Source organism: Buteo buteo, chromosome 12, assembly GCF_964188355.1.
Source record: "Buteo buteo chromosome 12, bButBut1.hap1.1, whole genome shotgun sequence".
Classification (NCBI taxonomy): Eukaryota; Metazoa; Chordata; class Aves; order Accipitriformes; family Accipitridae; genus Buteo; species Buteo buteo.
This window is the reverse complement of record NC_134182.1, coordinates 3,394,047-3,415,405: the sequence shown is the minus strand read 5'-3', so window position 1 is coordinate 3,415,405 and position 21,359 is coordinate 3,394,047. Positions and strand designations below refer to the sequence as shown.

The 21,359-nt window shown below is 36.6% G+C and overlaps 1 protein-coding gene across 2 annotated transcripts in view; it reads right to left on the bottom strand.

The window, feature by feature from the left end:
* Positions 1–21,359, bottom strand: part of NRXN1 (neurexin 1) — a 718,668-nt gene that overhangs the window by 468,496 nt on the left and 228,813 nt on the right. For both annotated transcript variants that reach the window (XM_075042422.1, XM_075042423.1), the window contains one exon: positions 1–112. This exon is cut by the window's left edge and continues 190 nt beyond it. In XM_075042422.1, the coding sequence (XP_074898523.1) occupies positions 1–112 (112 nt within the window). The remainder of the gene's footprint in view (positions 113–21,359) is intronic.

The following is a 21,359-nucleotide window of genomic DNA, read 5'->3' as shown; positions in this document are numbered from 1 at the left end:
AGTGTTTTAAACGACAGAGTTATTTCATCACTGCTACTCTGTATGGGATTCTGAGATAAATCATAGCAGAAATATTCTGATCCCTTGAATGTCGCAATATATTCTTCTTTTCCTGACAAATGAAAGGAGAGAAACAAACAAATAAATCACTAGCAAATAATTAAAAGCAACTTGCATGAATTATTTTCATAGCTAATTCAACAGTATTACTGTAAGCACTGTATCAAAAAGTAATTAATTTAAAACACTTAAAATCCATGAAGAAAAGTGGTAACTATAAGATTTACTGTGAACATTTTTTTAAATATTTTCTTACAGAATATTCATGGATATGATTAAACTCAGAAAATATACTGTATCAGCAGTCGTGTTAATGTTACTTAAGCAATCTGATCTAGCAGATATCTAAGTACACAACATTTAGGTGAATGTGCAAACTAAAGCGTTATCCCAGTCAAAACCCAGACCTTTTCTGAACTCTCACTAAAATCATGGTATCTCAAAAAGAATCAATAACCTAGATATCTTGAAGTGCTTTGGCCTAAGGCCTTAAATAAGCCAAAACTACAAACCACTCATTTAAGAATCTACCTCATTCAAACCTGCACATAGCACCACACTGGAGAGGAAGTTAACATGCATCAGGAAACAAATCGTTTTTTTCTGAGATGTACTTTTACTAGCCAGTATATGCTATACACGTTACTGTCATAGTTTATCCTAAAGCTGACTAAGAAACACAAATAGCAGAGACTAAGCCTTCAGTCTCATCAGAGAAGTATAACATATATGGAGATTATGTTTTCCCTTGAATTCCTACAGATGAACACATATGCTGAGCTTTCACCACGTGTACAGGGTTTAGAGCTATATGAAGTCAGAATTTATTTGTTTAGCTACTCGTAAGTGCTAGTAAAATGTCAAAGGAAAACTATATATGTTGATGCAGAGTGTAAGGAGGAAGGTATGAAAACCTGAAGATATCAAATTTCATCGTTCTTGAGAATAAACTCAGTCTCCAGAACACAGCTGCATACATCAGGCTATGATACCATCAGAACAAAACCCAAACATATATATAAATATATAGATAAGGAAAGTAACAACAGTGTGAATTTAAAAGACACCAGTGAATGACAGAGCATGCAAAAAAGCAGATGTGAGAACACAGTCCCTGGGCATATGCATCTTCTGTTGTTCTGTGTCATCTGCTTACAACCCCCTGCAGTAGACTATACATTAACACTGATGCTACTTGCAATGCTTCTCTTTAGCTAGTAGAGCATAGTAAGTTCAGACAGTACTGCAAAGTAACTTCAGATAGGACTCCAGGTAGCAACTGCATTTTAGCTTTTCTATGTAATAAGAATATTAAAAATTATTGGTCTGTATTTATTTTGTAGTGCTATCTCACACATTTGATGCAGAATTCTTTGGAATATTTTTGTGTGTGTGTGTGTGCAGCAGCAGCCAAATCATACTAGGCTACTATATGAAAAAACCCACAAAGCAATTGTTTATCTAATATGCTCTGTATATAGCCCAAAGCAGGCCCCAACAGTATCTTGCCCCAAATGAAAGAAATCTGAGTTTGCAACAGGAAATCCACAGCTAGATTTCACAGCCTAAGCCTATTTTGTAAACAAACACTTAAAAATAAATAAATAAATAACCTCTCTGAGCATGCTTAAGGATGATTTCCCTGCTATCTGTTGATAACACCTCTCACAAAACACAAACAAAACCAAACAAAAATCCCCAGTCTCCAGTTTCAGACTAAGCAAAATGTTCCTTTATTACAACAAGCAGTTGATCATACACACGCAGACTGAATTGGCCATTCATCATACACAATAAATACGCAGGAGGAACTAGGTATTGTCATAATGTGCTACATCCTAACCTGACTTCCATAGAGCTGTAGTATCTAGATAGCTGGTACCTCTATGGACAAACCCAGTCACCTCTCTGCGGAGGAACTCATGAAGAGACAGCCAGGCTTATGAGTACAAGCAGTTGACATGGTGAGAAAAGCTCCAACATAACTGGTGTCTCACCCTCCCAGTTTCAGGAGAACAAGAGTCTTGGGGGTTTTTTGGGTTTTGTTTGTTTGTTTTTTGTAATATGAAATTCCATTCTGGACAAAAATTATATTCTTAGAGGTGTTCTGACTAATACTTACTATGGAGAGAAAAGCAGTTAAAATAAGTCTGGTATTTTATCACCAGACCATTTTTACCCAGCATACATTTTTGACAGTTAGGACAAACATTAACCTTTGTTGAACTTGACTGAAATATGAGCTAGATTCCATGTACCTGACTGAGGCCAAAAATTAGCCCACTCAATCTGTCCAAAAGTCTTTGGTTTTTACCTTTGACATTACCAACAGAGCAGCAAGAAAATACCTGTTTATCCTGCCTATAGCCCTTCCTAGTCTATCAGGAACAGCAGGTCAAGAGACACTGCAGCTTCCACTAAGGACACACCAGGAATTGCTGTACCCATTCTCCAGGTCTTAAATGTTCCAGATGAGTCCCGCATGCAGAACAACTCTACACCGATAGCAATGTGTCCTAGACCCTGACACGTTTTGGTAGAGGAGGGAAACCTTGGCTCATTCTGCACAAAGAATTTACAAACAATGCATTTTCTGGGGTTGCAATGGACTAAGCAGCAGACTGCATGAATACAATGCATCTCACTTAATGAATATTTAATAAAAGCATAAAATGCTCAAGAGCAAATTTATTTGGTATGGATGCTTACTGCAAAGGCATACTAAAACAGCATGAATAACTGCAACAGACAGATGATAAAACTTAAATGCAGCAACTTAGTATGTGTAGTTTTGTTCCATGTATTTAATGACTGTAACAGAAAAAGCTGAAGGACATAAATGAATCAACATGGAAAATATTTATGTATACATATTATGCACTGTAAACGACTTCTGTAGAGCCAGATCATTTACACAGACATGAAAATGCATGGGAGTGTAAATGCATGCCAGGCACCTTTTTTTTTTTTTTTTTAAATTATTCCTAAAGAAGGGCCTGAAGAAGCAAGCAGGAATATTCATTCAAGCAAAATCATAACCTTGGACCGTAAATAGAGCCACAATTTACATAAATTTGAAAAAGCCTTTAGGATTGTGTTGGGTTGACCTTGGCCAGCTGCCAGCTGCCCACCCAGTCGCTCTCTCACTCCTCCTCCTTAACAGGGCAGGGGAAGAAAATAAGATGAAAAATTTCACGGGTCAACATACAGACAGGGAATTCTCTTACCAACTACCATCACAAGCAAAAAAAAAAAAAATAGTCAACTTGGGGAAAACTAATTTATTGCAATTAAAATACTTTTGAGTGGTAGGAAACCAAATTGAAAATACCTTCCCACCCCCACCTTTTCCTCAGGCTCAGCTTCATTCCTGTCACTCCTTCATTTCCAACTCCTCTACCTCTCCCCACTCTGAGCAGCAAAAGGGGATGGCAGCTGCCACTCCTTCCTCCTCATGCTTTTCTTGCCCTCCAGCATGGGTCCTTCCCATGGCTGCAGTCCTTCAGGCTGAGCCTGCTCCTGTGTGGGCTCTCCAGAGTCCACAGATCCTTCAGGAATTCTCCACCCATGGCATCCTCCATGGGCTGCAGTGGGGATATCTGCTCACCCATGGTCTCCTCTCCACAGGCTGCAGGGAAATCTCTGCTCTGGCACTGCAACACCTCCTTCCCCTTCTCCTTCTCTCACCTTGGTGCTCACAGGGATGTTTTCCAAACTTTTTTTCCCCCTCACTCCTCGCTGCTTTTTTATCATTTCTTACACACACTTTCCCAAAATCAACCTACTAGTGGCTGAGGGGCTAACCTGTGCCTCGCGGTGGGTCTGCTGGAACTGGCCGTGTCCAGCACAGGGCAGCCCCAGCCCCTCCTCACAGAAGCCACCCCCAGCTCCCAACACCTCACCACAGACACCCAACATAAAAGCTAACATTTCTGTGTTTACCACTCCATAACTGTAAGTATTCAAGGCTAAAACCTTTTGACTTAATTACATTTTCCTCCAGGGACGAAAAATAAAAGACTAAAAGGGCAACCCTACCCATCTTCATTGGAGAACAAAACAAAAAACTAAACAACAAAAACCAGTTTGAGTTGTCATTGGAAAGATGAAGTCAGCACCACTGTGACTGGAAAACATCTATTTCACATGGATCCCACTGGATGCCCTTTGAGAAAACCAGTAATGGCAAACTCTGAACTCTTCTTCTGCAGCATCTTCTTTAACCAATGCTATGGACCCTGCAGCATTCACTTTTAATTTTTTAACTCTTTCCCATTCCTTTTAGGTTCAATAATAAAGTCTGTGATACTCAGTAATATCACCAAAGAACTATCATTAACCAATATGGTTAATGATCTTCATACAAGGTACCTAAACAAGTGTTAGATAAGCTGTAGTTCTTCCTTCCACATTACTGTACCATCACTCTGGCACAGAAGCTGATCAAAATCAACTCACATATGAAGTTTTCCCCAGTTGGCAGGGGGGAGAGACCCCATTTGGGGTATTTCTGGAAAGAATTTATGAATCTGGTGTTTCATTTAATCACTGATTTTGGCAATAAAACTGTACAGAAAGCTTGAATCTGAGGTTTTGGGAGTTGAGTGATTTTAAGTTATGCTGAAACATTCAATTTTTAAACAAATTACTTAGTTTGCATCAAACTAGCATTCATTTGCTTAAAATTTGACTTTAAACTGAAAATAAAAAGCCAGAACTGAGCATACCATTTTACTCAAGAAAAATACTGTGATTTAAAAACCTGAACACTGTGGGGGAAAAAACCCTTTAATTTCATACCTTTCCTGCCAAACTAAATTTTTGGCTCACCTGCCAAACTGAAAACGTCCATTATTTGCTGTTTTGCATTGTAGGATTGAGTTTCACATATTCAGTCTTCAGAATTCATTGTAATACTACGATACAGGCTGTGATTGCAATGGCACTGCATGCAAACCTGTACCAGGACTCCATTAGGGTAGGATAATAATGCATGAAAGTGCTGACACTTATCAGGTAGGTCACATCCATACTTCAGATAACTGGGAGAGGTTCTGATCCAACCACAGTATGCTCATGGGCTGCAGAGTCAGGAGATGAACCCTCCTCTCTGTGGGATTCAAGACAATATCACCTTCCAAACTTCCAGTTGTGCAACTATGGGCACTCTGAATGGCATCATTCCTGATCCAGATTAGCTCCATTTCATCCATTTCCTTTACCATTTAAGATTTTAGTAATTATGGGCCCTTGGAAGGCCAGCTCACAGAGGAGCACAAGGACAGCCAAGAGCTCAGATGTCATGCCTTGTGATTCTGGCAATCTCAAAATCTCATTTCTGAAGAGAAATCAGACTTTACCAATAAGTCCGCCAAGTAAGCTCCAGCTGTAGGTACAGCAGCAATTCCCTTTTTCTCAGTAGTTACTATGTTTTCAGTAAAACTCATTAAATTGAGATTTCTGATGTAAATGACTTTTAGGAAGCAAAGGTTGAAAAAACTGAAATAATTCAACAACATTTTGATAGATTAGGAAATTCACTTCTGGTATCAATAGTTAAAAGAACTTTGATTTTTATTCTAAGGCGTTTCAGTGCTATAAAAAAAAATAAATGCCTGACAGACAAAAGGTCACAGAGCTTGACTGAGCAGCTAATGAGACAGTCTGCATACTCAACTAGATAGTCATTCCATTTTCTAGCAGGTGCTGCCTGCTAAGAACTACAATGCTTTTCCACAGGCATCTGACAACTGAAAATACATTTCTTAGCATTACAGAAGAATAAAACCTGAAAACTACTGGTTTCAAACAACTGAAGGGAGATAAAGTGTATAGTATCGTTTCACAGGAAGTATCTCAACAAAACTAAGTATTTCCTTGTACTTTGAAGATGTATTCATGGCATGAATTTAAATAATATTTACTATGACAATATTCTAGTTTGGCCAAACTGCACATAACAGAAACTACTTGAAGGGAGGGGAGGTAGTGATAAACCATCTCCACATTTCTGCAGTCTTTGGAGTAATGCATTCCTCATGAAAAATTAAAACTCCCTCTCACGATCACTTTGATGCAACCTCAGACATCTTTGCCCTCAATATGGCATTGACATTTTGAAAGTGGTTAGACACTACAACTGCAATGCTGCCTTGCCATACCCAGCTATGAAATGGGAAGACAGAAGGCAAAACAGCCACAGCTCTGCCACTGTATGGTTTCAGTGTAGGCTAGCAAAGATTCAGAAAAACCAGAATAGGAAATCAAGTTACAAAGCTTTAGTGTGTTTTATCACTGAAAAACAGAGACATTTCTAGCAGACATACAGCTGGAGCCAAGTACAAGTGAAAATGTTTCATAAATTAGACACGGGACAGAAAAGCCATGAAGCAATACTGGTAACCATCCCTGTATCAACTCTCTAATGTCACGCAAAGGTACTATTTTACTCTTGACATGAAAGTATATAATTACAATGGACAGATTGAAAAAAATTATATAAAACATTCAGATGGTTTATATAAAAAAGCAGTTATAATCTACTGCTACATTTCATACCACAACTTTCATTGATTTAAAAAGTGAATTAAGAACAGGCTTTATTAATAAGCAATTGTGTATACTGCTGGTTGTTTGTTTATTTTTTCAAATTATCACTTAATGACACTTAGGGAAACCATTAAAAATGCATGGCAGTCATTCTAGCCAGTATGAAGTGTTGCACTTCATTTAATGACTAAAATGTAATTACCTGCATAGAAAAGCACAAGATAATACGAACACCAATAGCTGAATTTAACATGTTTTTATTCTGAATTTTGAGTACTGTAAATTATTGTATATTACTGCAGTTACAATCCTAACGGGATACGCATAAATACAGAAAGACATGATCTATTTGTGTCACAGAAAGGATTCAGACAAAACGCATGTTTTATTAAAGCACCTGCTAGTGCAGAAAGGGTATTTTCCCTATTTTCTTACTTAGAATTTGCCCTGTTCCCCACTGAAGTCAACAACAGTTTTAATATTCACTTCTTTGGAGGTTCATTTAAGTCCTTAGGGTCTGATCAAAGGTCCAGAAGAAAAACTTCCACAGGCCTTAGCAGATTTTACAGTCCTACATAAGTACTATGTTAAGCTTTACAGTATATCTAGCCTCCTCCCTGGCAGTATTAAATATTAAATCATAAAATAGGTCTGGCTGATTCCATAATGATTTGATCATGTGCCCATGCCTGATTTAAATCAAATGCATATGACTGGATGCTCTGGTCTTATTAGGTAGTAACAATGACGGGACCATAGACTACAGGAAAAAAAATTGCCTAGGGAGAGTAAATCAAAGCTATTTATTGATAGCTGCAATGTGTCTTTACAGGAAAAAACCCCCAAAAATAGTCTTAAAATAAGTTTATTAACTAAATTCCAAGGACACATGTCATGTGACAAACCAATGTATTATTATACAAACAAAATGTAGTAGAGTGCTGTCGATTTATCGGCCTGCCTACCAAAAGAATTATTTTCAAAGACAAAATAAGCTGATACTGGTGACATTCTAAGAGTCAGGTTCCTTCTGTACAATCTTCAAAACATTAAAAATGCACTGAATAAATAAATCATGCTAAACCAGAGTCTAGTATGTCCCCAGATGTACTGTTTTGTGCTCCATTTTATGGCAATTCAAAATTCAAACATTTATCTATTAAGCTGTCTTCTTATTTATAAAGTCTTTCAGAACATAATGCAACCTAGGGAAAACTACACCAAAACAGCATGTAGACAAAACCATTAACAAGGATGACTGATACAATGAAACAAGACAGACTGAACTGCTACTTCTGTAGTAAATATCAAGAATTGGAAACCTTGCAGTAATAGCAAACTAACAGTTCGCCACGACAATAACAAGGGGAATTCTCTCTGCACAAGGTGTGCACCGCTGTACGTAGAACGATCTCGGGACATACCATGCACAAGGCTTCTCAGCACACTGCCCTTTTAGAAGGCCAGCCTGTACCCTTCCATTAATAGATCACTTACTGGATCTTAATATGAAAAACTGTAAGACTATAAAGTGTTTCTCCAATTTTTTTTTTTACCTGAGTTTGACCTTATTTTGTTTCCCAGTTACATAAAATAGGCTTACTGGAGTGCATACCTAAACAAATCATGCAGGCACTCGAAGAAAACAAATTATTACTGTCTGCTTAAATTTGACTTGAATATGAAACCAACAAAAAAGATGGAATTATGATAAAACCTAAGAAATTATTAATTTAAATGTGGTACAGATGGTCTACTTTATCAGTTAGGGTTGAATTTATTTTTAAAAGCACTGATAGTATGTAGCAACAACAGTTTTCTGCTCCTATCTCACTTAAGCTTAAATAATTTTGTTTTAATAGAAAAATCTCCCATTCTTCCTTCCCTTTCTCACATTCTTTTGTTCCTGTCCAGCAACTGCCCTCCTTGGCCTCTAAACAAGTCTTCACAGAAAGTTCCAAGGGAACAATTTGGGGAGAAAATGAGATTCGTGATTCCAGATCCACAGAAGAAAGAAAATACCGTTTCTTTCCTCCCCCCTGCCATGTCATGTAAATACAAATCCCTGGCTCCCTTCCCTATTAATATGGCATACACTGAAAAGGATATGGCATGTTGGAATAGATTCTGTAGCAGGAACTGAAATTGCTGTTCTTCAGCATCTTATTTGCCAGCATACCCGGAAATGCACTGCACAATCCATTGTTGTAATACTTAAGCAAATTTTGAGTAAGAAACATGAAAAGTCTTTATTATACGTAAATCGGCAAATAAGGAAAGTTGCACTCACAGGCTTTTAAAAGCAAACAGCTACAATGTGAAGTTTTAGTCTGAAAAGAGCTGCTGTTGTTACAGAAAGATGAAGATGCAGTATCACAAAGCCAGCAGTTAGCAGCTCCAGAAAGCATTACAAAATAAATTTCAATTTTTGTGGTCACATTACAGTACCTTCTTCCTCCTTTATTAGGGAATAAGTCCATTATGAGATAATCATGGCTAGCCTAGCATGAGAACAAAACATTTAAGACCATGAGCAACTTATTCTGGAGTCAGGAATCATTTCTCAAGGGTTTTGTTGTTATTATTTTGTATGATCTTTTTGCAGAAAAATGCTGTACAAGTGTCTACTCATTCCAAAGATCCAGGGAACTGGTGAACCACCCCAAGACCTTCTCCAAGAGAAAATGCTGCACTCAGATGACAAGAGAAGTAAGACTTTGGTTAGTTATTCTAACCAACTAATTCGGACTACCATAGTCTCTGTTTATACAGTCCACTATGAGTACATGGTTTATCTCAAAAAGACACTACACCTGGAGTCCTGGGCGAAGTCTGCACTGCTTGTATCCAACTTACAAGTAAAACTAGTATACATTTAAGTAAACTGAAGTGCAAAGTAAAATTCCACCTGACAACAGGAATTTAACAGCATAAGTGATAAAGTCATGTATAAAATACCATGTTGCAGGAGCCGAGGGGAAACTTGGAAAGGCTTTTCTAGCTGCCGTTTTATTCTACACACAATCATTAAATCAGTTGCCAATTTGTCGTGGTTTAACCCCAGCCAGCAACTAAGCACCACACAGCTGCTCGCTCACTTCGCCCCCACCCAGTGGGACGGGGGAGAAAATTGGGAAAAGAAATAAAACTCATGGGCTGAGAGAAGAACAGTTTAATAGAACAGAAAATGAAGAAACTAGGGCCTATGTCTGGAGAAAGTAACATCAAGGTTTTGTGTAAACAACCACCACAGATATTCAGATGGTAATTTCACACGTGGCATCTCAAAATCTGGGTTTACCCAATTGCAAACATAAAAGTATGCAAGCAATTGTTTTGCTAATGAACACAGATAGCTATCAATGTAATTTACATTAAGTTATAAAGGAGTAGCACCAGCTACCTAACAAATGGGTGATTTTTAGGAAAGAAGTGCTACTGAAACAAATGCCCTAATCTGTTTCAGAGTTCCTTCGTTGCCACTGCAAAGCCATTTTGTGAAACAAACCTGCTTACAGGGGTCCTGATTCTGTAGTGTGAAACAGCTTCTTAAACACATTGTAAAAGATCAGTGCAATATTAAAGCTCTTAAACCTATTCCCCCACACCTTTTTCCATGATTGCCTGAAGCTTACCCCCACATAAGGTGACAAAGGAAGAGACAATTTAAAGAAACTTAATAGAGACATTAAGAAGTTTCAAGTAACAACTTTAAGTTTTCCTATATTAAACAGAAGACAATTCTTTCCATCACCTCCTCTTCTTTACTACACATACCAGGATTTGACAAGATGTACTCTTTGGCAGAGCTTAATTATGTTCTAACATACTACCACTAAGCTATACCAAAATAAGGCTTTCAAGACCTACTCTTGATACCAATTTTTTTTTTTTTTTAATGAAACTTCTTAAAAATGATTAGGTAGGTTTCTTGGCCTGACCATATTTTTAAAACTGTATTTAGCAATGTGCACTGATTTATTTTCAGCTATGAATACATTAAAGATAAATTTAGACATACCTCTTTTAAGGACCATTTTAGACGCATATTGTAAAAATATAAAAGATTTTTAACTATCACAAAGTCTCATTACCAAATCTGAGAAGATCCAAGAAAACTTCTGCAAGTGGCAAAATAATCAGTATTATATATGTTATGCATTTAGTTTTTTGAAGACTGACCAGCTTTTTTCATGAATTCAGTATTACCTACTGATCTTTACTTTTTCAGAAGTCATAAGTCTTTGAAACTGCTTGATAAGGAGGCCTCCCCACTGAGATTACCAATAGTCTTTTTATAGAAGCCTGCAGTAACACTGTAAAAGTGAAAGAAGATTAGCAGAGTATAAAAATAATTGGACTCTAGTGCTGTATTGACATTTTAGAGGAAAGATTTGCTGTCATGTCTGGGCCAAGTTATCTGCTGGTAAATTCCACTGAAGACAGCACATTTACACCACTGATACTTTATCCTGATCTTTATGAAATAACTATGCCTAAGAAGGTGAGAGACGTACAGTGCCATAGATAATTTGACATATTTGCATCATTACATGCATCTAACATAAAACTTAAGATCTCATTTCTCAGGTGACGGAAAAGGTAGAAAAAAGATAGAAAGAGTGACACTGTGAGAAACATTGGCTTAGAAACATTAGATATAAGTAATTTCAGTTCTTAAAGATCTTGTCTAAAATAACTACACAACATATTTCAATATTTATTATTACTGCATAGGAGCTTGGTATTATTTACAGCCTCATGCCCTATGGATATGAAGAAAAAACAACAACACAGTAATCATCCAAAGAACACTTACATAAAAAAACACACTGAAAAAAACCCAATTTAACATATCTGTCATGGTTTAACCCCAGCCAGCAACTAAGCACCACACAACCGCTCACTCACTTCCCCCCACCCAGAGGGATGGGGAGAGAATTGGGGGGGGGGAGGGGGGGGAAGTAAAAGTCATGGGTGGAGATAAAGACAGTTTAACAGGACAGAAAATGAACAAAATAATTATTATGATGATAATTTTAGAAGTGACAATAATAAAAATTGGAATATACAAAACAAGTGATACACCATGCAATTGCTCACCACTCGCTAAGTGATGCCCAGTTAGTTCCCAAGCAGTGATCTCCCCCCACCCCAACTCCCCCCAGTTTATATACTGGGCACGATGTCACATGGTAAGGAATATCCCTTTGGCCAGTTTGGGTCAGCTGTCCTGGCTGTGTCCCCTCCTAACGTCTTGTGCCCCTCCAGCCTTCTTGCCGGCTGGGCACAAGAAGCTGAAAAAGCCTTGATTTAGTCTAAACACTACTTAGCAACAACTGAAAACATCGGTGTGTTATCAACATTCTTCTCGTACTAAATCCAAAACTTAATGCTATATCAGCTACTAGGAAGAAAATTAACTCTATCCTGGCTGAAACCAGGAAAATATCTTACAAAGGATGATCAAAAGAGAAGGTGAGATACTCTACTGACAGGCATAGTCATAGTTATGTACTTAGTTATCAGATTTGCCTCTATTCCCTTTTCAATAATCCAATCTACATGCGGGGTCTAAAGTTTCTCTACTTATTAAGACACAAAAATTGGTTTCACCACAGCTGCTGGTACTCCACTAAGCTATTGGCCAGAGCAGGTAGGGGAAGATGCAACAGTGTCTGTATCCTGGCACCAAGTATTTCAGCAACTGATATCTATTCTCTACAAACTTCCATCTCCTAACCAATGAGGAACAAAAGCAAGACTGAAGCCTGCGTCTACAACAGCAGGAGCCACAGGTTGGTTCCTCCTGCACAGCTTGAACACAACTGTTGGTCCCACACAAAACAACACAGGAGTCGGGAGCAAGGACTATAACTGGATTGTCTATTTGAACACAAAAAACTACAGTGTATGAAAAATTCCATGATAACTCTAGGTATAATAAACCCCTTCTATTCCCCTCAGAAGAAATAAGATAATTTTTTGTTCTTTCCTATAGCACAAAATAACTGAAAATTTGCTTCAAATCATAATTTGAACACAAATGCTCTCACTAGCTACCTCCACTTTTCCCCCCTCCGTCCATGCCTCATGGGTCCCCTGTAATTACTGCTCAGCTGTTTAGACATACAGCCCCAGAGACCGATTAGGTCTTACATTTACTACATTAGGAAAATGCCATGGTGCAGTAGCCAGAGTGACAGGATCGCTATACATTCAGAAAATGTTTGTACCATGAGTTCTACAAGCTAGTAATTCAACCTTCTTCTACAACCTAATGTGTTCTTTGGATTGCCGAATATGGTTTTGCTTTTCTAAAGTCTCTCTTCTTTTTATAGCACCCTGAGAAAATGTGTAGAGACCTTTATGTACAATACACAAGACACATAATTCTGAGTACGTGTCATTAGACTTCTAAAGCCATTTGATGACTACTCTGGATACCTTCAAATTAATTACAATTGAAAAGTACTTCACAAAACACTAGCATTCATCACTGAAACATCAGGTCAGTTATTACATTCATGAAATTATTTAAACCTTTCTGAACTTCCAGGGAAGAAAGGGAATTACTGCATCTGTCAATCAAGAAAACATTCTGCAATTGTTATCTATATATTTCTCCCCAAGGCTCCAACTCCCTGCAGATTCACTAAGAGTTTTGATTGCAATCCCTATAGCATTCCATTTTGGTACTAATACGAAGCTGTGTTTAAAGTATATCAGAATCCCACCCCTCAGTACTATTGCTGAGGTAATATTATACCTCAGTATTCAAATGAAACAGTGGTACAGTTGTAAATGGTTTAAAATAAAAGGTATGTCCATCATTACAATTCTGCTCAATTCTCATTAAACAAGAAATCTACAGACTGGCTGTCCACTCTTCTCTCTGCTACTGGTGTTCATTTTCATTGGATTCCTAGACTGAAATTTAGAGGTAAAACACAATTTAACTCCAGGATAATTTGATTATTTTATTATTCAGGGATTATTTGTTTGTACATTAGTCTGGGGCTATGGAGACGATGTGCATATTGAAGCATTCCCATTTCAAAAGTGAAAGCAGGCAGCGTTCACCAAAGTGCCAGCCACAAAATTACAACTGTTTGATGTAACCCAGGGCAGCTCATGCAGCTCGTTTTGTCTCGCTATGTCCCCCTCAGTTATTTCCCTCAATACAGAGTTAATAAGCAACTTTTCCATGCTGCCATACAGGAAACACAGACTGATTTGGGCAACTTTAGTATCTCCATTTTTATTTTTTTTCCTCATCTTCCACTTTGTGAGCCTGTTTGTGCAGCCCCAAGCACAGCAGAACAACAGCTTGCACTGGCTTCTCAGAACACTATAATACAAGCAACAAAGAACTTTTCTTCACTCATTCTGATGGGTTGTTTTGTCAAGATTCCTCTTATTGCAAGTGAACCATTAAATGACTAAATCCATTTATCCTGTATCAGCAAAGAACTGTTTCAGAAGAAAGAAAAACTACCACTAAAGATTCTATTGAAATTCAGGTATTTACTCTGAATTTCCAAAGTGGTTTCAAGAGAAGTTGGATCTTTTCTGATGATGTAATAATCACCATTTAGATATTTTTCCTGGCAAATGAGTAGTGCTAGGACAAGATCATTTTGAAGATTCCTTAGCTTCACTCAAGACTCATAAAAGGACATTAAATCATCCTCCTAACACCATCAATTTTTAAGTCTGGCATGATGTTTGGAAATGCACGCTTTCATTCTCTTAACACTCTAGTAGTTTTGTAAAGTACCACCCACTGCAGCTGAGTTACTTTCAGCTGACCTACTAGATCCCATGGTCGCTCATTCTAGTCCAGCACTTTCGATGTTTCTTCCCTGTGGTCACAGCTGACCATAGACAATGAACTACAAACCAAACCCCAAATCCCTAAGTGGGCAGATGCAGGATAATTCTGTATTTTGGCTCCTATACACCTACAGCTTTCTCTCATTAAATGAGCTGTAACTTGAGTAGTGACCCAATTCTGCTGTATCTTTTATTGTTAGAACAAAACCAATTATGAACAGCTCCCAACAAAGCTAAATCTTTTTCACATTTTTCTTAAAACACTCTGCTCATTTCTGACACACTTAAATTTAATTCAGTCTCTATAGACCTCCCGATGCCTTGAATATATACAGATGAATGCAGAAAGATTAAACATTTTCTTACTGTGACCTACAACAATGTGCTGAAACTTTAATTATTATGTTAATTCAAGCATTGGGCCCAGTGGATTTATTATATCCCAGAAGCTAATACAATCTACTCTGAAGCGAGATGTGGGCATTAGCTGCATCTAAGTATTTTGTCTATAAATATTTAGGCAGAGTAACTCATGGCTATGCACTAAAAGTATTCTTAAAATCTAACCCTAATTTTGGAGATTTTTCCTCAAGTAGATGAGTAGTTCCTCAGAAAAATACTGAAAAATGTAGTAGCCTGTAGAAGCAAAAAGCTTTTGTCTTGGCCAAACATTATCACATCAAATTGCAGCCTTTTGAAGCAAGACTGGTATTTATTAGACAAAGATCTTTATTATACTTGTCAGGACTCTGTATCTTACACAGATATATAGCATTATAGGATGACATTTGGGAAAAAAAAAACCCCTCCATTTTCCACTGCAGGATAGGACTGGGTACTGTCCACACTATATTAAGAATCAGAACAAGAATATCCAACCCTAAAAATAGTGCATTTGGAATAAAGATGGCTTATAATTAAAGAGAAGAAATTTCCCAAGTCTTGATGGTTTAAAGGACCAGCACTAGAAGAAATATCAGTCACTGAGAATTGAGGTTTGACCTTTTCCTGACAGACAGTACAAGTGTTTCTGATCAGCTATCCCTCACATCAATTTGCTAGTCCCAGTTTTGTATTATTCATCTAGAAAAAAATACTTAATTTTTTTTTAATTATCCCCAGACTTAACCAATAATTTCCTTATTTTCCTTTAGCAACGATTGACAAAAAATGAAACTCAAATTTTAGATAGTTTAGAAGTGAAAAATTGAAGAACCTTGATGGGGTGAACTTGTCAGACTTTGGTAAAACCAGTGGAACTTTGCTGACTACACAAACCTTTTTTTTTAAGCAGTGGAGCTGGAGGTAGCTTAGAGTCTTGCTTTTCCTTGGTTTGCTAATCAGAGTATTTTCTATTAAAGTATCACAAAAGCACCTGTGTTGTAATTAGGAGCAATGTGACTTTCATCAAGGGAAAATTAAAAGAATGTTTAATATAATAAAGGCAAGCAGGAATTAATGCAAGCTTTCCAGCTTTATACTGCCTAGTAAGCCAGTAATTTTTGTCTTGTGCTCGTTTTTGATTATAAATTTTAATTGCTTACTATCATACTGCCTTGATAACCATCACAAAGACAATTCCATAACTACCAGATATAAATCTTGATGTTTTGAACAGAAAAAAATTACAAAGGAATTCTTTTATCAATATTTTCTGAAGTTGATGTAAATAAATTGGGCTACAACCTTTCAAGTTGAGAAGGCATTAAAGACCATGGATAGATCAAGTATATTTTTGTATTATTTCTAAGCAATATGGTCACAAAAGTATTTTTTCCTGCATTACTTTTAACATTTTCCCAACAGTAAGACTCCATTCAAAAGATTCTTACACATTTCTACTCTACTCAAGTCTTATTCATAACAATCTGTCCAGGATAGGAGGCAGTATACCCCTCACGTGAAAATAAGACGCTTCTTAAAGCACAGCTCCCATATAAACCTGGTTTATTATATTGTTTCCTTGAATTCTTCAAGATCTGAACTGGATCACACTATGAGGATAATCTTTGTAATTTACGGAAGATTTATTACATGAATGCAATGTAATCCCCATTTGTATAAATATGTGAATATATATACACACAAGTATAGATATATAAATATATGTAGTTAATATCCAGGGAAAACTTTCTTAATGTATTTTAATGAAATCAGTTGCTTCCCCCCCATTTCAGTAATTTTTTAGATACCTAAATAAAAAAAATTCCAAAGCATTTTAAAATATCCTTTTTTAGAATATACAAGCTCATCTGGCATAACTTCCTTAAAAACCTGTGGTTGGTTTGTCTTCTTGCTCAAAACCAAACACACTTTCTTGATAGTGAAAAAAAGAGAGATGTTTTTTCCACAGCTAAAGAAAGTTCAAAGTTACCATAGTAACTGAAAAGTCACTAAGGACTTGCTACCAAAGGCCTTTACAGTATATGTAAGGTACAGTCAGTAAGAGGTATTGGAAGGTCTTTTATGGATATTTGTAATACACAGAACTAGCAAATTCAGTGTTGATTATTATAAACAAATGTTAAAAGCATAAGTCTTGTTTATTTTCGCAGTAAGGTGCACCACAGAGAGGCTCATTAAGTAAAGGTCAATTACTCCAAGTTACATAAACATAACGGAATACTGGAAAACGTGTTATTGTATGAACCTTGTTATACCAAATTTTCTCAGTTAAGTATTTTGTTGTCATTATGAATAACAGAACTTAAGCAAAGTATTCATTATACCTCAAATGAAGTCCTGCCCTTGAGTCTGATAACTTAAAGCAACAAGTTAGCAAAAAAAAAAAAAGCTATGGTGTTCACTGTGTGAGAAAATACAGCCCTGCCTTAAAGTTGTTGCATGTATCCCAACATACAGATTCCATAGATACTAGATAATTAGCCACCATTACTTGAGGATTGGAAACCACCACATAATCACATATGATTTAAAAAAACAGAGAGGCTCAAGTTAGACTATTTGCATATGAGGTTAATAATTTCCATCAGTGAGCTAAAATGACTAGAACAGAGAGGAATGCAAAGTAAACTTCATTTGGTGAAACTACTGTTTAAAAATAAATGAATCATCCTAGCAGCAAGAAATAAATTCTCTATCACATCCACAGAAAATTCAAAATTAAATTTTTCTTTTCTCAAGTCTATCATCTCAAAACCATAAATACATATTTCTAATTTCATCATGGAAGGTGTACTAGAGTATTAGTACATTTTTATATTAGCTATAACCCACTTCAAATAATTCTATTGGACAGTATTGTACTCACATACTTCGTGGAGACAGACCCCAAACTTTCATTGGCATTCCTAGGGCTAGGGATGTCATCCTTCACAAGGGGTTGTGAAATTCAGCATAATTGATATTTTAATGAACTAAGTTCTTAACCATTCCTTATAGCTGATACATTGTGTTATTCTACTCTATTCAGGGCAATAGTTGAGCAATTCAGTCTGTAGAAAGGAAGACAATCTGGCATTTGGTTAGACACTTAAATTTACTCTGAAGTTTAACTAGACATTTAACTAGCAAAGAAGGCATGAAGAGCTTTACTCAGCCCTCCACTACACATGCTTTTATTCCTCTCTCTTACTACTAGCTGTGTATAGAGTTCTCATTCATTTTCTAGATGTCTCACCAGAGGATGCCAAAGCCTGCAAAGTCATTCAGGAAATTTCAATTATAAACAAGTAATAGGCTCAGAGAACAAAATCCCACACTGGCATGCTTGTCATTGAGTCCTTTAAAAAGCAAAATAATCACATACTTCTATGCTATATCCTATCAGTCAATGCACTTCACATACAGGCTTTACAAGTTTACACCTTATGTTAGGATGGACCCTAGAGCACTCTGCTAATTATTTTAAGGTTGTATTTTGAAAGACATTAAGGATATTGTCATAAGCCCATTATTGAATCTGTGTAAAGGTGAAAGGATGTTCAATTTAGCCTATATTTTATAAAATAATTTGTAATTTTTGGTCCTATTTTCAAGATCTTTAAGATTTGTGTGACAGTAATGTCCTGTGCTGGCAGTCTACAGTGACACATAAGCATGCCATCTCACTTGAGCAAAATGCCTAATCGCACTTCTGAATTCTGCAGTTAGTCACCCTGTGGCACCTGTATCGTGTTTTAAGTATGTGCACATCAGTGCAGAGTTTGATTCCGGATATTAGAGCTGGATTTATCTTCTTACTGAGCAGAAAGATCTGGAATACTAACTGCAAGAACATTCCAGTCTTATGATAGTTGTAACACAACTTGCACATACAAAGTTTTATATGTTAATATTTTGAAGATGGAAAGTAGAAGATTTATCCACCCTGTTCCCTAGAAGAACGCTATTCTTACATTCAGTAACTGTGTTAATTTAACTAACATATGAAGGTATGTTTTGGTTACTTATCAATGCTGAAATAGTTAACCTCTGGGGATTTTAGTATTTCTTTTTACATTATGTTATACCTAGTTATTAAGAGAGCAGATGGGAACATACTGAGGGGGCAGTTACGTGCCACAGCACATCTTGTGGTCCTATTTACTTAATAATCCAGACTTGGGACCCATCTGGACCTCCTGGAGCTACACATTACAGCCCATGTCCCCAAATTTATTTCCTCCTTACATGTGAGGGAGGACAGGAGATGGTACATGCCTAGTTCTCACCCAGCATGGAGTTAAGATAGGACTGAATCACCCATCTAGACCCAATCGCTGAGAAAGATTTCCAGATCTCAAGATTTAGACACTACGTCCAGAACTTAGCTGTAATATATTAAGTCATATGGAAAGAATGTTTTCCGATATATTCTACCGTTCTTTTTTTATTTTGGCCTCAATATCCTGAGATATCCTACATGTAGCAAATGCAGTAAACGTAAGAAATGAATTCAGACCTGGTAATTTATTCTCAGCACTTTACATTTCACTTAGATTCGAAAATGACAAGCTGTTGGTCCAATTTTTGTCAACATGTTTTTAATTAGTTCTGAATTTATGACAATTAAAGCTCACAGTTGCTTTTAAAATTAAGTTACTGAATTTGCCTTAATTCGTTTTCATTGCTCAGCAATGTGTGCTTTTTAATTCACCATGGAAATATTCCATCCTCTCTGCTTTCTGCAGGGAAGGCACTACCATCAGTGCTATCATCGTTTTTTTCCTGTGAAACTTATTGACTAGAAAATAGACTGAAAACAACTCTTGGGAATGCTGGCTATGTTCCACATTTGACTGGCTCCATCTGTGTCTCAGCTGACTCAAAGACCCCAATACATTCCAAATATTTTTATTTTTTTATTTTTTTTTTTTTGGGGGGGGGGGGGAACTGCACCATAACACTGATTTTGTATTACTTGTGTCTGCAGCTGCAGTTTTATTTTTAGGCAAATCACATCTATTATTTATTATTCCAGGGCCATATACAGCACCAAAAATTAAAAGCTGTAATTCACTTAAAAGATAAGACACTACACAAAAATAAATTGACACTTCTCCCCGCCCCCCAAAAAGTTTGAGAAGAGGGTGGAAGCATGATTGTCACCCTAATGAAGAAATAATTTTCACATGTTCTTAAAACCTTAATAAATGACAAATATATATTAGAAGAGCAAGGTTCGCTCTCATGTGCCTCAGCCACATTTCTTCTCCCTTGCTTTCATTTTCCAGCAGGAAAGTCATTTTCTCTTCACAGGTCCTCTGTGAATTTGTATTGTTCATGCACCATTTCTTCCACAAATGTCTGTAGACTGATCTATACTTTTATGAGTATCTGCAGACTACATGTCTTAATCTGAAATTGCAGTAGAATTTTCTTCCAGTAGAGTCCTTTAAAAAAATCTGTAGCAGTAGTTGAAATTAATAATAGAAAACATGGAAGCCTACTAACAGAGGTACAGTATGACAATGTGTTTTCTACTTAAGCTAACATGTGTCTACCAAGAAAAAAAAAATAAAAAAATCTACCAAACAAGACCGTTTCTTTTGTAACAATTCTAAATTCAGTTTGGTTGTGGGGAGTTTCCTCCCCTTTTTAACTTGTTATATTTTTTCTTTTAAAAGTAACTTTTGTACACTGTAACAGTAAAACAAGAACTAAACAGCACTCTTAAAAGAATTCAGATGTTATAATTAACAAAAATAACATTTTTATGATATGCTGTTGCTTTTCTAGTTTAACCATTACTGTAAAAAATATCCTTGCTGTAATAGCTAATTAAAATTACTAAATAATAAAAGCTGAATGAATTTCCCAGAGCCCAACTGTATCTCCACACTTAAAAAAAAAATACCATAAGTGACTATCTAACAAATTATGGGGAAAAATTCAAACATACATGATTTAACTATAACTTCTGTTGCTTACTTTTCAGTAATTACTTTTTTACTGTTCAAGCTAGAGATAATTTTTCTATTTTTGCACAAGTAGATTCAGTGTCATTGTTCCCTGTCCATTTCATCCTGGTTAAAGATTAAGTCTATTACTAAGATGACTACGTGTCTCAGTTGCTATATGCATTCTATTCACACTAAACCCACAGGATTTAAGAATCTTTGTTACAAACGAGTCTGTTAACTTCTTATAACTGCACACACAGACATGACCCAGCTCATTGGCAACCAGATGAATCTGTTGCTCAAGACACCAAAAGTTCAATGAACAGCTAGCATTCTTCAGCAAAACTAGATTCAATTAACAGCTAGCTTGTCACTGCAGTCCCTAGCAAACACTCCTAACCCCCTGCATCCCTCAAACCCTCAACCATGAGCCATACCCATTAAACCCCATACCCATTCCTTTCCTGCTAGGGATCTCATTCACATATTATAGGGCTAGCAGAGCCTTTGTAATTAAATCCCCAAAATAAAAAGGTGATAACATCAATTTTCCTTAAATTTTCCCTTTTG